The 18,466-nt window shown below is 44.0% G+C and overlaps 1 protein-coding gene across 10 annotated transcripts in view; it reads right to left on the bottom strand.

Moving 5' to 3' along the window:
- The window catches only part of MAPKAP1 (MAPK associated protein 1), a 181,937-nt gene that overhangs the window by 81,694 nt on the left and 81,777 nt on the right, over positions 1-18,466 (bottom strand). For 6 of the 10 annotated variants that reach the window (XR_013834848.1, XM_079962112.1, XM_079962109.1 and 3 more), the window contains exons 7-8: positions 14,657-14,698; positions 12,210-12,319 (exon numbers count right to left, since the gene is read on the bottom strand). Coding sequence is in view for 9 of the 10 variants with exons in the window: in XM_079962112.1 (XP_079818238.1) it covers positions 12,210-12,319; positions 14,657-14,698 (152 nt within the window). In the remaining variant the exon portion in view is untranslated. The remainder of the gene's footprint in view (positions 1-12,209; positions 12,320-14,656; positions 14,699-18,466) is intronic. The other 4 variants (XM_079962114.1, XM_079962111.1, XM_079962110.1 and 1 more) reach the window with 1 other exon arrangement.

The raw sequence follows: 18,466 nt of genomic DNA, 5'->3' as shown, positions 1-18,466 counted from the left end.
TGTGCATGCACACTTCTTCAGATACACCATCTGAAGAAGTATCTGAAGAAGTGTGCATGCACACGAAAGCTCATACCAAGTACTAACCTAGTTGGTCTTTAAGGTGCTACTGGAAGGATTTTTTTTATTTTCCATTAAATACAAACACCAGTAAAAAACAAAGTACTGTACCAAGGCAAGCAAAACCATAAGGAAAAATACAGTAGAGGAAAGTATCTTGGGCGCGCTCAACTTCCAAACGAACAACAGAAAAGGAAAGGGCTTAACCTGCTTTGTGGGGATATCAGATTGGCCTCTCCAGTAGGTGGTGTTTTGAAATGGGAGATTTGTGGATTTAAAGAGAGGTGTGTGCATGTGAGTACATATTTAAGGCTTGGAACAGACTCCTCTGCAGTATTTTGTGCCACTGAGTTGTTTTCTGGTATGGATGATTGTATGAAGGACCCCATTCAGGAAAAGATGACAGCTAGCCTAGGGCTCTGCTCTTCAACCTTGGGTACTCAGATGTTGCTGGACTACAACTCCCATCATCCCCAGCCAGGTTAGCTGATCGCCATGGACAATGGGAAATATAGCTCAACATCACCTGGGATCCAAGGTTGAAGAACCCTGGTCTAGGGCAGGAAACCGATGGCCGTTTGGAAGTTGCTATATCTCTGGTCATGCTGGCTGGAGCTGATGGGAATTAGATGCCTCCAAATACCCGGACATGGGACGCAGGTGGCGCTGTGGGTTAAAGCCTCAGCGCCTAGGACTTGCCGATCGAAAGGTCGGCGGTTCGAATCCCTGCGGCGGGGTGCGCTCCCGCTGCTCGGTCCCAGCGCCTGCCAACCTAGCAGTTCGAAAGCACCTCCGGGTGCAAGTAGATAAATAGGGACCGCTTACCAGCGGGAAGGTAAACGGCGTTTCCGTGTGTTGCTCTGGCTCGCCAGAGCAGCGATGTCACGCTGGCCACGTGACCCGGAAGTGTCTCCGGACAGCGCTGGCCCCTGGCCTCTTAAGTGAGATGGGCGCACAAACCCAGAGTCTGTCAAGACTGGCCCGTACGGGCAGGGGTACCTTTACCTTTACCTTTTAAATACCCAGACAGCCACAGATTCCCAATTTCTGCTCTTTTTTCTGGTCCTATGAACATGAGCAGAGCTTGAGTATTATTATTTTTTGTGGGTTCTTGCCGGCGCCATCAGGAGCCAGCCTCGTATGCCCTCTTGCCTCTGAACTCAGGGCACGTCTTTATAAAGGAAGTCTGAGAGGGCCTCTAAAGGTAAAGGTACCCCTGCCCGTACGGGCCAGTCTTGCCAGACTAGGGTTGTGCGCCCATCTCACTCTATAGGCCTGGAGCCAGCGCTGTCCGCAGACACTTCCGGGTCACGTGGCCAGCGTGACAAGCTGCATCTGGCGAGCCAGCGCAGCACCCGGAACGCCGTTTACCTTCCTGCTGGTAAGCGATCCCTATTTATCTACTTGCACCCGGAGGTGCTTTCGAACTGCTAGGTTGGCAGGCGCTGGGACCGAACGATGGGAGCGCACCCCACCGCGGGGATTCGAACTGCCGACCATGCGATCGGCAAGTCCTAGGCGCTGAGGTTTTACCCACAGCGCCACCCGCCTCTGAACTCAGGGCACGTCTTTATAAAGGAAGTCTGAGAGGGCCTCTACTTAGTCTCAATTCTCAGCCCATTCAAACACATTTGGGCAGTGGTGGTGTGTTGATAAATGGTGGATTTGAGAAAGATCCATTCCAATAGAATTAAAATGATTTTCCATCACACACACAGCATTTCCCATGGAAAAAAGGTCATTATCCATTTGCACGCCCATTTATTGACTCCCTTGGCTCTCCACCCCCCCCCCCCCGTAAATCATAAATTGCAAAGCAAAGACTTACTCAGGGGCAGTCATTTCCAGCAAATGCAACTTGTAATAAATTTGTTTGCAGCATTCTTCCTTTCTCTTTCTCTCCTGCTAATGAATTCCACCCAACGTGAGACCTAACAAGCAGACATTTTCAGAGATGGGAGGTGGGGACTGAGTCAAAGGTTCCTAGGCCCATGCCTTGGGGATGTAACCGTAACCAATGTTCGTCCTACTCAGAATATAGCCATTGAAATTAATGAACAAACTAAGGTCCATTAATTTCCATGGGGCCAATTCTGAGTAGAACTTAGCTGGGATAAACTTTGGAGCATTTGCAGCTGGCAGGCTTCCTGAATGATACCTTCCCATGTTCCCATCTTGCTGCATTATCTCAGAAGCCTATTGGTGCCTCCTGGCATTTGCAGGCTAAATATTCTCTTTGCCTATGCAAAAGTGCTTGCTGACTTGCCTGTTTGTCCATCACCTTCTTGCATATCTGCTTTCTACTTAGTGTCTAACCTTTCCCCTCCACTTACCTCACCTGCCAGCATACTTGCCCAAGCTTCCCTTCTCGGCTTTGACCCTGCTTGCCTGATGTGTGTGCAGCAGATTCGGAGTGTGAGAAAGTCCTGTGAGCAGTGGCGGAGCATATGCCTAAACTGCCAATGGAGGACATTTGGCATGCCACCCGCCCCTGACTCCCAAGCCCCCCCCCCCAGCTGTCAAAATGAAGGGGGAAGACAGCTCAGGGTAGGCTTGGGAGTTGCGGGCAGGCAAATGTCACCCCCTCAGCGAAGACACCCAGGGCGGTATGCCCCCACCCCTTCCTCCGCCCCTGCCTGTGAGTGAACCCATCACACACAATCTCTTAAAGCTTGGTTAGTATAACAACTATTGGGACATCTTCTGGGCCTCTTGCTTTGCTCAGGCACCTTGGAATCCTGACCTCAGGACTGTGCTAAGCCTGTGTCACTATTAGCCTGAAATAAATATCTCTTCCTTGCTTAGAAGTTGGTATCATATTGTGTTTGGGGTGAGAGCTGGAAACCCTGGACAAGAACATCACTCCTTTCAAAAGGGAGGATACAGCAAAACCTATTGGGTCACATCCAGCTAAGTTCTACTCAGCGTTGACCCACTAAAATTAACAGAAATTATGTTAGTTGCCTCCATTATTTTTCAGTGGGTCTACTCTGAGTTGGACTAGCACTGGATACAAGCCTTTGTTGCAGGTACCACTTGTGCATTTCTACTAAGGAAACTTGTATGGAGTAGAATCCCAAGGTTCCATTTGTCACTACAGACTCTATCTGTCACTGCTAACCTCATGCTTGAGGAGGTTGGTAAAGGTTGGTAGTGACAAGGTCCGTAACGGCATTTTTATACAGAAAGTCAAAAAGGAGAGGGAAGGAGGGAGGGAGGGAGAGAGGCTGGGAAGGTCAGTGATTCCCAAAGGTGACTTTGAAAGAGAGAGGAATAAATATGTTAACGCTTACAAGTCACAACTGCCGTCCACATATATATCAAACTTGAAACACGCAAAGCTGGCAAAATCCAGGTGTCCTGGTCATGTAAAAGTTCTACAGAGTTATCCATCAAGACACCAGAAATTGGGTAGGGGGGTAGTTGGCCTGTCCAATCAGGATCTCGTGGTAAATGGCTTGATGATTTGCAGCAGCAGATCAGCAAATAGTTAATTGTTTAACTGTAATAACAACTCAAAAGCTTTCACTCTACCCCAGCCTACTAAGTCAAGTTATTTTGATTGCTACAGAATCATAGAACTGTAATAATAATAATAATAATAATAATAATAATAATATAACAACATTTTTTTCTTTATACCCCACCCTCCCCAGCCAGGCTCAGGGCGGCTAACACCGAATATAAATTACAATAAAACGTAATAGGGGGGAAAAGGAAAAAAAGAGTTAATTAAAATAGGGCCTAGAATAGGGCTTAAAATGCAGCCTTATTTTAGAAGTAGCCCATAAATCAAGACCATAAAGGGAGGAAACATCAGATATTCACCAGAGCCAGCTATCCATGTTGGTCCTACATGGGCCAGCAAAAAAGCCAAGGGAAAATTTATATACCAAATCCCATATATGGGGTCAGAGTGAGACCAAGCTGAAGGCCAGGCGGAACAGCTCCATCTTGCAGGCCCTGCGGAAAGATGTCAAATCCCACAGGGCCCTGGTCCTTGTGAGAGAGCATTCCACCAAGTCAGTGCTGTAGAGCTGAAAGGGACCCTCAGGGCCATCTAATACAACCCCCTGCAATGCAAGAATCTCAACATGCTGGTTCATAGTAATTCAGCTGTAATTTTACTGTTATACACACAGCTCACCCCAATTTATTGTTTGTGGTGTGCAAAAGGTAACTGACTCTGCCTCCCCCCCAAAACCACAATTTTTGAATCAAGCTCCACCTCTTCCAGCCAGCAATCTGCAGTTCAATCTAGACAAGACTGAGGAATTAACAAATCTGTCAATTCTGGTTCTCTAAGCATCTCATTTTACCACTTTTAAATTCAGTTTTCTACCTTTCTGCAAGAATTTTCAATTTAAAAAAAGATTCAAATGAAAAATTCACCATCATTTTTAGGAAAGATTTGCACAAAATAAAACTGTCGCCAGACATGAAATTAGATATACAGTTTCAGTATTGAAAAAGAGTGAGGTTATTTTAGAAATGGAAAAAGGAGGGCCAAAATTATCAGGGGAGGGGGAGGAGCTACAGAACATTCCCTATAGAAAAGTTTTAAACGTTTGGGGCTTTCATTTATTTATTTGGCTGTGGATTAAAAATATTTATAGCCTGTTCATATGCACAGAAAAAAGTCAATTGTACCCAATGTTAGTTCTACTTAGAGCAGACCCACTGAAATGGGTGGGCATGACTAACATAGATACTGTACATTACTTTCAATGGGTCTATTATGAATATAACTTGGTTGGACCTAAAGTGTCATAAGGAAGAACACGATGGAAGTGCATAAAGTTATGCATTGCATGAAGAAAGCAGAGAAAGCTGTTCCTCCCTGCCCTCCTTCTTCCATAATACCAGAACTCAAGGTCATCCAATGAAACTGACTGGCAGGGAATTCAGGACAAACAAAAGAAAGGACTTCTTCACACAGCATGTGATTAATTGATGAAATGCTCTGCAAAAAGATGCAGAGATGTTCACTTAGCTTGGACAGCTTTAAAATGGGGTTTCAGCAAATTCAGAGGAGGGTAATCATATAAACAGGTTGCTAGCCATGATAGCTATATGAGGCCACTAGAATCAGAATGCCTCCGAATACTAGGATTCTGCAATCAACAGAAGGACCCTGTCTGCACTACGAAGGAGTATCATATCACTTTAAATAGTCCTGGCTTCTCCCACAGAATCCAGGAAATGCAGTTTGTTAAGGGTGCTAAGAGCTGTTAGGAGACCCCCTATTCCTCTCAGAGACCTACAATTCCCAGTCTCCTGGGAAGAGGGACTGAGTGTTAAACCACTCAGTTCCCAAACTGCATTTCTTTGAGGGGATTACAGGGTCTCCAAACAACTCCAAACAAATAATTCATATGTATATATGTATCAACTGAGAGCTCTAGGAGTACGGTAAAGGTACAGTTTATATAACCTTCTATTAAAAGGTGTGCGCACAGAGTGCTATGCTGGTGTGGGCAGTTAATCAGGATAGACAAGAGATTCAGATGATGCCAACTGTTTATGAATGCCTGGGGCTATACTGCTCAGATTCTACACTATGTGTCTGGGAAGGCTGGCTAGGGACACACTAGAGGCGAAAGTGTACTCTGTGGCTAGTAGTGCCTTTGATCAAGTTTGGGCAGTTTGCCTGCTACGTCCATTCCCGGACAGGAATAACCTGACCACTGCAGTCCATGAGTTGGTAACCTTGAGGCTAGATTACTGCAAGGGGCTCTATGTGGGGCTGCCCTTGGGCCTGGTTTGGAAGGTCCAGCTGGTGCAGAAGGCGGCAGCCAGACTGCTGGAGGGGGCATCTGGCTGAGAACATGGGACACCATCGTGAAAACAGCTGCACTGGCTGCCCATCGACTCCTGAGCCAGGTTCAAGGGCCTTCTGTTAATTTGCAATGCCCTGAACCCCAGGGACCACCCAAACCCTTATGTCTCAGCTCAGTTGCTGAAGGACTGCTGTTGTCCACTGAGTTGGTGGGGCTTATTTGACATCAACACAAAACAGAGTCTTTAGTGTCACCAGCCCAGATTCTGCAGGAAGCTTGTTTCAACCTGTTGAAATCGTTCCTGTAATGCCAAGCTTACATAGGCAATTAAGAATACATTTTTCCATAATAGTTGATGGCCTCTCGTTTTAATTTGTGTGTGTATAATTAATTTTATTGAATTTATATACTGCCCATCTGAAAATTGCAGGGCAGTTTACAGCATAAAAATACAAAATGAGAACGCAAAATACATCAAGCCAATCATGCAAAAAACCAGTAACCCCCTACCACAAAGACATTTAAAAGGCCATATATTCTTTAAGCAGCCAAAAAACTGGTTATAGAAAAATGTTTTGCCCAGCGCCTAAAGATATGTAATGAAGGCATCAGGCAAACCTTGCTAATTAGAGCATTCCACAAATGGGAAGCCACCTTCAATTTTTTATGATATAGTGATATATAAATATTTTTATAATTACTGTACATATGAACTCACCTGGACCCTGCAATCTTAATCTTAGGCCCTTCTTCATGTGTCCTCTCCATGAGAAGCCTGGAGGGTGGCAACACGAGAATGGGCCTTTTGTGTGGTGGCTCCCAGTTTGTGGCATGCTCTCCCCAGAGAGGGTTGCCTGGTGCCTTCATTATATATATGTCGGTGCAAGATGAAAACGTTTCTCTAGAACCAGGCCTTTGGCTGATTGAACATTCTATGGCTTTTTAAATATATTTGTGGGTTGGGGGTTATTAGTTTGTTCTTGTTTCATTATTTATTTTGTGTTCTATTTTTCTATTTTTATGTTGTGAACCACCCTGTGATCTTTGGATGGATGGTATACAGATTTAATTACTACTACAACAACAACAACAACAATTTAGTAGTAAGTGACCTTTGCAGGGTTTGTGAGGCAATGGCCTGGTTCAGATTCAAGGCTTCATAAACCTCAAAGCAGCAAATGTTGGGCTGAGTGTGCTGTTCTGTTCTGTTGAGCACTGACTTCTATGGAAAGATCCTGGCTCAGATTAAAACATTGGCTTAACTCTCCTAGTTTTTTTAATTGACGTGAAGCCAGATCACCCAAGTTCAGATGAAACAAAGTTTTCCTGAGAATTTACTTCTGAGATTGCTTTACTCCAAATGTGCCCACTAGACTGCTTTGATCTGCAGAACCAGCACTGTTGCAGGTGCTCCATAATATTTGTTCTGCGTTTATAAGAAACTGATTTTTCAGCATGGCAGCACCCACAATTTGGAACTTCCTGCCTAATGGCATCAGGTAGGAGCATTTGTTGTACTCTTCTTAGCACCTGCTCAAAAGGTTTTTGTTTTCGATAAGCCCACCCAGAGATATAGAATGTTGATGTGTGTTTTAATCTGTTTTTAGTTTTAAATAGTTGTTTTTGACTGTTTTTACTAATAATGTCATTGTTTTATTCTTCCTGTAAAACGTCTTGCGTTGTTGTTGTTTTTAAAAAATATACAATCAAGCAGTGTATAAATCTTACGAAATAAATAAATAAATTTGTAAAATTAAATAGCGTCAACTAGTGATTTCATGCTGATGCTGGTACCCGACAGGAGGCAGGAAGAGGCTTGGGTGGGTGGGGGAAGAGGGGGCTCTGTCAGCCCTGATGCCCATTTGTGTGAACGATCTTCTGAAGCGGGCCAGTATAAAGACAGACATAATATTTTGAGTGCAGCAGATGCTGTCTGAAAGCAATCTCATTGCATTTCAATACAAAATGCACCTTCCCCCGCCCCTTCTGTCCAGTGCAAGATGTGAAAAACCAATTTTGCAGCCTATCACTGCAGTTCAGTTAGAAGTGCGGAAAAGCTGGGACTATCGAAAGAGGCAACAGGCTAGCACTAACACCAACCTTCCCAAACCCCAGAGCAGCCACGCAAAGGCTGTATGTATAATATGTATGTATATTGTAATGGTGAAGGATACACACACAGAAAATTATGGATATTGCCACTTTAATTATCACACAAGGTAGATATCCCCTCAAAACTTGATGGGAGGTAGAGACTAGAGTCTCACTTGATAGTTTGTGCATATATATATATATATATATATATATATATATATATGTGGCAACCTGCAAAACCAGGATCACACCATGGACCCACTGTGACCACTGTCAAAATATTATGCCTTTCGTTGCCAACTGGGGCAGGGAGCTGGGACTTTCAAACTCCAGAATGGCATCGGGGGGGGGGGGCATTCTTGTTAAGTTGACTGGCTCCAGAAGTGCCTAACAAGAAGGAAAACGGCACTGCTCCTAATCCATTAGGCAAGCGGGCAACTTAATTATTCGGCTAAGCAGATGCTTTAACTGTTCCCACTACCCACGTGAGAAGAGAAAAGTTTGACCCCCAGGAAACAGATAAAAGTCACCCGGAAAACAAGACAAAACAAAAAAAAGTGAACAAAAGAGGTGGGTAGTGTGAGGGAAGGTGCTGGGGGGGGCTTGTTGGGGGGAGGGGGGAAGCAGAACACCATTCATCGCGGCTAACGACTTGTTCATTATGAGTGATGATGGATAAAGACTTCTCACGCTGAGATGAAATCAAGATTTATATGCATTGTTTCCTCTCTCAACTTGTGGGAAGATCATCATCATCTAATTCTATCTCTGCGGCCAGCGATGGGCATCCGGAGAGCTGGTTATCAAACGGCGCAGTCAGCTGGCAAAAGCCGGGACGTGCGGCTGGCACATCTGGACCGCGGCGCCAACAGCCGAGGGTGAACGATGACGTCTGGCGTGGGGCCAAATTGCTTGCAGACGCTAGCAGGTTCTCATCTACAACTGTACCCTACCAGCATCGCCGTTTTCTCTCTCTCTCTCCTCTTTCTCTCTCTCTCCCTCTTTTTTTCTTTTTTTACGAGAATCAGATTTTCATTGCTTCATTCAATTGCTCTACACTGCCATTTTTTACAGCTCTTATCGTTCCCCTGGAATATGGCCTTGAGACAGCTCATCCGTGTCCTTCGCTGTGTTATCTCTTCTAACTTTTATTAAAACTTCAGCTTTCATCTGAAGATAGCTAATTAAATCCGTGACAGATTATAGACTCGTTTGAAGAAGGGGGGGGGGGAGAGAGAGAAAGAGAAATGGTGCTCAACTACTTTTTCTAAACAGAACGCTGGGCGGGGAATTATGTTCTCTTTCCAATGCAGTTAAAACTAAGGGGGGGGGGCGAAGGGGGGCAAGGGAAGAATAAGGAGTGTTTCATTCATTTAACCAAGACAAGATGCTTATCTCCTACCAAGTCTATAGATAGGTTTATATTAAAGTTCTTTGTGGCGTGACAAGACCCTGTGCCATTTCTCACCATAATTATTTCTTGATGTTGAGAAAGATTCTCTCAGTGTTAGGGCTGTAAGGGCATGCCTGCTAACACTGGACGGAAAAGCACAGGCCTGCAGGCACCAACCTGGTTGCTCCACAATTTAAAATAGGGAGACCCTAAGCTTCTGTGTACTTTTAAACACTAAGGACATCTAAGGAAGTTTTTTGCAAAGAAGAATACCTTTAAAACTCTAAAGTTAGGGAGTACAAGTATAGGAAACTGCCTTAGAGAGTGTTAGACCACTGTTCCAACTAGCTCAATATTGTCTATGCTGACTATAGGGACACGGGTGGCGCTGTGGTCTAAACCACTGAGCTTCTTGGGCTTGCTGATCGGAAGGTCGGCAGTTTGAATCTGTGCGGTGGGGTGAGCTCCCGTTGCTACGTCCCAGCTCCTGCCAACCTAGCAGTTCAAAAGCATGCCAGTGCAAGTAAATAAATAGGTACCACTGCAGTGGGAAGGTAAACAGCATTTCCGTGCACTCTGGCTTCCATTACGGTGTCCCGTTGCATCAGAAGCAGTTTAGTCATGCTGGTCACATGAGCTGGAAAGTTGTCTGTGGACAAACACTAGCTCCCTCGGCCTGAAAGTAAGATGAGCGCTGCACCCCATAATCACCTTTGACTGCACTCTACCATCCAGGGGTCCTTTACCTTTTTACCTACTTTGACTCTCCAGGATTTCAGACAGGGTGTCTCCCCCAGCTCTACCTGGAAATGCTGGGGTATGAACCTAGGACTTTCTGGACATAAATGAAGCTTTGCATCACAAGGAAGCTTTAAAGCAAAACCACCAGCAGCTTTCGCAGCCCAATCCTATGCTTATTTATACAGGAGTTTGTACTCCCTGCGTCCCAGAAACAACATCACGGCAAGGTGGAAAATTATCTGGCCCATCTACTAGACAGAAAAGGAGCAGCTGCTCCAACATTTTTCACTCTCCATTCCTTTTTGCTTTTGAATTAGACTGTGAGTCTATAGGCAGGGACTGTGCTATTATTTCAATACATGTACAGTGCTCAGAAAATGTAAGGTGCTTTGGAAACAGTAACAGTCGTAAGAATAAAAATAAAAATAAGAATATTGAAGCACTTGGAGTAGTAACAATAATAAGAACAATAACTACAACAATAAGTCAGCCCAAGTTCAGTAGCTACAAAAGATTATAGCTTTACAGAGGAACACAGGGAGCTGCTTTATCTGGAGTCATACCATTGGTCCATTTAGCTTAGTATTGTCTAAACTGACTGGCAGTGGCTGTCCAAGCTTTGGGGCAGGTGACATTCTCAGCCTGGTTTGGAGATGCTGGGGGTTGAACTTGGAACCAGCTGCATGCAAGGCTGATGTTCTACCACTGAGCTATGGCTCCTTCCCCAAGTAGGTGCACAAAGGATCACAGCCTTCACTCCCCAGTGCATTGCATCTGAGGGGTGGCAAATCAATGTGAAAAATGGAAGAGCGATATGTAAAAACCCAGGTGCTTTGATTCACATGGCACGTTTGTTCAATTTACGAAAGTCAGAAATAAAAGATGGTTCCTAGCATTGCTTATGAGAATACCTGAAGACAAGTGACTGTAAACCCCTTTATTCAGAATGAGTGGTAGGCTCCAGCCCCTACGTACATCTTTAAGAAACATGAAACATGCACAAACACTTAAGTCTTCCTAAATGCTCAAAATTCTGGACTATCTGCCCCAGCTTCTTCCTGCTCACTAAACCCTGTTGCCTCTTCCACCACTACCTCCTCCCAAGCCTCTCCCTCTTCTCCCTCTGAACATGCATAATCATCCCAACGCCACTCCCCTGTCTCTGAGCCTTCTTCCCCTGGAGGTTCCCTTGGGGGTTCCCCACCTGGTGCCTTCCCCCCACTCCTCTGCATCCAGCCAGTCCACGACACAAGGCATGGAGCAACTCCTCTATGAAAACAGGCTGCAGCCACTGGCCTGATCCAGCAGGCTCTTCTCATTTAACACAGGACGTCATAGGCTGAGGTTCTTTGAAACCAGGAATAAACTTGGAGGGGAGGGCAAGGGGGGTGAGTTAGGCACTTCACTTGGGCCTCGCTGAAGCTCATCCACATAGTACCAAACCATGGTTTAGTGTCAAGTGAGTACTGAGCTGCTGGATGCTCCCACTTTAAAGAGGAGAAAAGCAGCACTTCAGCCAGCCTTCAGGTCCAGTGATATTAATGCAACACGCTTGCAAACGATTTTCATGAGATTTGGTGTACACGCCATTTGGAAAGACAATGGCATATTTGACAGCACTGGAATGCACCTATTTCTCTGTTATTAAGTACTACTGCATTGGGCAGAGACATATCTATAGATTTACAGTTTCAATTCATATCTTTCTCTGACACTAATTTAAAAAAGTGTACATAAACCGTGAGAAGTGAAGGCTCGTTCACATTCCCAGCTTGTTGCAGTCAGAGAATGCTGGCCTGCAGTCTTTACTCCGACAAGGCCGTTTACTACAAAGTGGGTGATAATAATCACAAGACCAGGAACCGGGGCTTTGCTATGGATATATTGGGCCGTACCCTCCTCTCATCGCAGTTGGCATTTCCCACTGTGAAATATGGCAGAGGATCTTCTGACCTGTGTACAATAAAAACAGCTGGGAATAGAGTCTAAAATGCCTTTGTTACCTTTGTTGCACTCGTTGGGAAAAGCAAGTTAGAACTTTTCCACAAAGGAAAGCAGGAAGTAGGCTTCTAAGGGAAAGGTATTAAAGATGCCAGCAACAAACCAACCTACTTCCAAAATGAGCATAATGAGAGCCCCACCTGAGCCTCGCTGGGATCCTTTTCTCCGCTTCAAAGCCTTTTGCAAGATGTCCTTCATGGTGACCTTCATGCTGTCCACCTGGATAAGTGAGAATCCATGTGCAGCATTTCTGCAAGACACAGAAATGGAGAGTGTGACAAGCATGCACTTATGTTATACACACACACACACACACACACACACACACACAAACACAAGCACACACAAACCCTCACCCACATGTAATATTATCTGGCCTACCTTTTGGCAGATTTGAACAAACTATTAACAGAGACCCTGGCTAGATTTCTCTTTCTGGCTGCAAAAAAACTGAAAAGGAAATATCCTCCAATTAAAACATCCTGTCCCACTGCTGTTCTCATGTATTACAATCCTTAATCCGGTTATGTTATGTTATTTATTTATAACTCATTCTTAATTTCCTTATTTTAAGGTACTATGTAGTATATCTTATTTTATATCATTTATGCATTACAACCCACTTTAATGTATTCTGTATGTTAAGATAACTCACTTGAATGGTTGTTAGTTTTATTTTGTTTGGGTCTATGATCACATAATAAAGGATCTGTATCTGTGTCACATGTTACTGCAAAATAGTCACCAGAGGGCAGCTTGCATCAGGAAAAGTCTTAGGACTGTTATCCAGCATTTTAAGGCCAGTGGAGGAGAGGAAGAACAATATACTGAAGGCAAGACAAAACCATGTAGATCAACACCTTCAATTGGACCAGCAAACAATGCAGCTCTTAGAGCAGAGGTTTCACAGAGTTCCCTGAAGCTGATGAGGAGTCTGATTTCACACCAGATCCAAATTCTAGGAGGTCTTTAAAAGTAGCCCCAAGCTGGGCTCTAAATAGAAGGGTCAATGGGTGCACACAGAGCTCAAATGAAGAACGCAGCACTTCTTGAGTTGCAATGCAATTAGAAAACGTGATGCAATTGCATTTCAATTCAGCATGGACTGAGAAATATTGCTTCAGTGCTGAGTTGCCACAAATATGATGCCCCATGGCTGCAGTGAGAAATATTTATTGAGACAAAATCCTGAAATTATCTGTGTGCCCCCAGATGGGAGCAGGACACAGCTAATTAGGGGGTGTCGTTGAAGTCTGCAATGCCCATGTTTGGACTTGCAGACAAATCTCAATTTATGTAGAGATTATGTTCTGGGGATAGAGCATAAAGCCAAAATCGCATATAGTTAAAACATTCTCCCAGCACCTCTGAACACTCTCACCAGGTGAGTGTAATGTTGGGTGGGATTGCTAAGCTGAATTCGCACAAGCTAACTGCACTTAAGCTGCAAATCTTAACTGCACTTAAGCTGCAAACCATGCACTTCGTTGGTATGTTAATTTTCATCATCAAACTGAGGTAAGCATGAGTCCTTTGGCTTTGACTGTAGTCTAATCTGCAGAATACCTCCATCCACCCACCTTCTTATTTACTTCTCTGGAAGTGACAGAAGGAGATCCTGTTGGGAGACTTCCCTCCCAGCTATGGCAATGGCTTTTACGACAAAGACTCTAAGAAATGTGGTTCCCAGGGCTCCTGACACCCATACCTAGGTACCCTGGGAAAAGCTGGATTTCCCGGGGCCCCTGATGCCAGGGATGATGGCATGACGGTGTTGCAGCAGGTGAGGCCTCCTTAAGGGGCTCCGATAGGATCACGCTCCCATGATGGAGCCCAAACTGTGGGAAATTGTAGTCAAATGTAGGGACCAAAGAGTTCTGTTCCTAGACTTAGCTAGGTCACGCCCTCTCACCTCCATGAGTGAGGAAGTAAAGCTTATTCTAGTTCCTTTTCTCACTTTCCCTGTCAACCATGTAACTGACCAGGATGGATGTGTCTGAACTTGCTCCAAGTTCAGGCCACAGGTCTAAAACTATATTGTGTATTTTGCATGCACAAGTAATCAACCTGTGTTCTCCTTGCCGTTGAATGGAACAGTACATGAATCAGTCCTTTGGATTCAGTAAGTAAAGCTTTTAAGCTTACTTAAGTGTGTGTGAACTGTTCAATGCTAGAGGAGTGGGGGTGGGTCAAGAGCTTTAAAGTAGATTAAATGGGTTATGCAAAAGGGTTTAATGGCATACATTCCATGCTATACTGCTGCTTAACTTTGATAGTGTTTTAAACTATGCTGGGGGCTTTCTCCCACTAGAGAGTATGCAAAGCCCCACATTTTTAATCTAGGCACCCACTCAATTCTTTTGTTAATTACCCAAACATGGATTGAATCTATCCATCTCTACACAACCTGGGTATAGAATACACCTTTAACAAAATCTATTTTAGACTGCTTTGTGCACCCAAAAAAGACTCCAATCCCACAAAAGCTCAGGAGGCGATAAAAATATTTGTCTTTAAGGTACCCCACAATGCTGTTGTTTTTGCTGCAACAGATTATGCCAACACATCTGGAGTTTGTCCCCAGTACCTGTCGCTGGGGAATCCAGGTGCAGCTTTCGACCCAGAAGCTCTGCAGAGAAAAATGAGATCATTCTGGCAAGATGTACAAGACTGTCCCAGAAGCAACTTTCAGAGGCTTATTCTTGCTAATTTCTGCCATTTATTTTATAGTGCGTGGCTTTTTCTTTTTAAAAACAGGGTAATTGCTTATTTGTATTGCAATTTTTTTTTAAAAAAATAAACAACTACCCTATTAGACCTTCTAAGATCATCAGTAGATAAGCAGGACAGAAATAATAAATTTCTTATTATTTGGAATTAGCTCTAGACATTTCACCAGTGCCCAACACCTTACATGACAGGAAGAAAAATAAGTGCACAGTTCTGATCCAACAATAATAGAGAACACGGTCCAAAGACATACTCCTTTTATTTTTTAAAAAATATTTATTAATGACTTTAAAACCGGTTTTGGGAAAATCTGGAATATTTTAGGAGTATATCTTGAGGATTCCTCAATGAGTAGATTGTTGTTGTACAGATATAATTCAGTTATATAATTCAGCATGCAAAAGGTCCCAGGTACAGTTCCTGGCATCTCCAGGAACTGAAACCCTGAAAAGCCATTGCTAGTCAGTATAGACAATGCTGAGCTAGATAGGCCCATGGTCTGACTTAGTTTAAGACAGCTTCCTGTGTTCTTATTTAAATCAGCCCTTTATCAGGACTAGAATATTACTTCTTTTTTTACAGGAAATGCTGTAGCTCAGTGGTACAGAAGATGCTCTGCATGTAAAAGGTCCAAGGTATGTTCCCTGAAATCCAGAGGCAGGGTTGGGAAAGGCTTATTGACTGATACCCTGGAGAGCTGCTGCCAGTCAGTGAAGACAGTATTGAATTAGATGGATCAATTGTCTCACCTGTTATTACCCTGCATTCCAAGGCATTCCCCTGTGTTCTTACATCAGTTCTGGAAAACAACCTTCACTGGATCTTTGAAATGCTGTTGGGGCTGAGTTATATGCAGGCAGCATCAGGAGTCAGGGTTAGAACACGCCAGAGCCAGGAAAGGCAAGAGCTGTCTAGGCAAAGTTCCAGCCTGAACTCAAGCCCTTCCTGTTGAGAAGACAGGCTGGATGGGCCAAGCCCCTCCACAAGCTCACAGGTCTTCACTGCCCAGTGAGACTCTCCAACCGGTAGTCCTGGTGACTTCCCTCATGGGGCAGCTCTGCACCCAGCTGAGGCATTCTGGGTTCTACTCCCACCAGACCCAGAAGGGAGTAATATATAAACCCGCTCTCACTTTTTATTTCTCTTTATTTTTGGTCTAATGAATCCAAAGTTGTTCTAACGCTTAACAATCACTTGGGGACTCCAAGCTGTAGAACAAGAAGTGCCTATGTAGGCAATTAGAAGTTCATCCTTCCACAATGGTTTATTGAAGCTTCTTTTTAACCTTTTTGAATTGTTTTTAACCTTTTCACACTTTTATTGCATGGCTTTTATTTTTTTTAATGCTGCGATCCGCTTTGATATATTTTTAGGATTTGGTGGTATATAAATATTTTTATAAATAAATAAGGAGGAGGGGGGAGGATTTGGCTAAAATGCCTATTTAAATATTATTAAGTCTCAATCCTATGCACATTTACATGGGAGTCAGTTCCACTGAGCAAAGCAGACCTTATTTCCAGTAAAAAGACACAGGATTGTACTTGTTAACTTATTTAATCAATTAAATTTGTAATTCAAAGCCACAAAGTATTTAAATGCAAAAGGCTTTTGGCTGTTTTCTACTCATTCATGATGGCCGCTCGGAAGACCCCTTAGGATACTCCCCCAAAAAACCTTCCATGCGTCTGGTGGCTTCACTCCACTGCACACCCACCCACCCCAATTTAATAAACTTTGATGCTTTTTTACTTTGGATACATACTGAACAGGCCAAATCTTTCTCTGACATTTAAGTCAGCTTACACCGGCAAAGTCTGAGAACTCTGCCTGCAGAACACATTGTGGTACTTATTGCAATGCTCAGCCAAAATCCAAAGTAAACATTAAGAAAATGAGTTGAAATGTGGAAGGAAAGCCAAGGTGAAAAGGCGTAAGAAGGGTAGAGTTAAAATGAAAAATAGGCAGAAGTGGCCAGGGTGTTGTTCTTTAAGCACCACCCCTTGTTTTTTAAGCATCCACAGGAGGCAATGATGGCCACTAACCTAATGGCTTTCAAAGAGGATTACACAAATTCCCAGAGGAGAAGGCTATCAAATACCAGGTGTTAGAACCTGCAGAAGGGGAGAATTAGTACTGTGCTCAGGTCTTGCTTGTGGGCTTCCAACACTGGGGCATCTGCTTGGCCACTGTGAGAACAGGATTCTGCGCTAGATGGACCACTGGCTTGATCTAGCCTGCACTTCTTACATTCTTATGTAGTTCCTGAAGAGCCAGGAGAAATTTATACCATCATAAAGAGCACAAGAAGGACCCTGAGGAATCAGACCAAAGGTCCAGCAAATGTTAACTTTTGCACAAAACATTTTAATATCTGTACCTATTTTTAGCACGTTTGTTGCGTTTTTAACATCTGCGCACATAAGGAGAGAGCCCTGCTGGATCGGACTAAAGGCACACCTGCTTCAGCATTCTACTTGTAAGAGCCAGGAAAGGCAAATTAATGTTTTTGCCTGGCTGGAATGCATCTTTCAACTCCAATAAAGCCTCTTGCTTGTCTGGAGGGAGGACAGAGAAGAGTGTGTAGAACTAGTCTACCATACAAAGGTTAAGATTTACTTTCGTTACTCTACCGGCTTTGGTCTGCTGGCCCCACCACTCACAAATATTTGGTCCCCAGAAGGTTGCCCAAAAGGGAATGTGGCCCCTAGGCTGAAAGAGTTCTTATAGGACACTAACCTGAACTAGGAAGCTCCATACAGCCATTCTGACTAATAGTCATCAACAGACCTCTTCCATGGATGTGTCTAGAGCCCTATCCGCAATATATAAAGCAGCATCATACCACTTTAAACAGCCATAACTTGCCCCAAAGAATTCTGGGAGCTGTAGTTAAGGGTGTTGAGAATTGTTAGGAGGTCATGGTTCCCCACACAGCACTACAATTCCCAGAGTCCTCTAAGTTTGATTGTTAAAGAACTCTGGAAATTGTAGCTTTTTGTAGGGGAACAGGGGTTTCATAACAGTTCTCAATACCTGTAACCAACTACAGTTCCCAGCTTTCTTTAAGTGAAGAAGCCATGACCATTTAAAGTGGTATGGCACTGCTTTAAAAGTAAAGTGCGGATGGGGCTTTTCTCTCTCTTAAAGCTGTCTAAGCCTGTATCTGCGACATCACAGCAACAGATTCTACACAAGAAAAGCAAGCAGCGAAGCTTTTCACTGTACTGAACCACTTCCAAGATTTTGGTAATTGGGGAATTTTGTATTTGAATATTGGACCATCTAAACAAACAAACACACCTAGCAGGCCAGTGAGAAGGGTTTATTTAGCTCAGCCTTCTTCCTGACATGCTAGTTTCTCACCTCTACATGCACTCTACATGCATTCCTCCTCACTCCTCACAAATAGCCAGAAAGTGGTACAGTCCAGAAAAAGAGTTACAACTTGGATCCTCTGAACTGGCCCTAAATGAAGGGTCTCTGAGCTACCAGGGAAGTGAGTGGGGGGCAGCTCTATGAGGAGGCACAGGGAATAGCTATCAATGGCTAGCAGCCATTGCCAGAAGCAGGATGTACCTGAATGACAGTTGCTGGAAAGCACGAGAGGGCAGAATGCTGCTGCCCTCAGTTCCTACCTGTGGGCTTCTGTGCAGAGAGGCACCTT

The sequence above is a fragment of the Podarcis cretensis genome (assembly GCF_951804945.1).
Source record: "Podarcis cretensis genome assembly, chromosome: Z".
Classification (NCBI taxonomy): Eukaryota; Metazoa; Chordata; class Lepidosauria; order Squamata; family Lacertidae; genus Podarcis; species Podarcis cretensis.
This window is presented reverse-complemented; position numbering and strand designations above follow the sequence as displayed.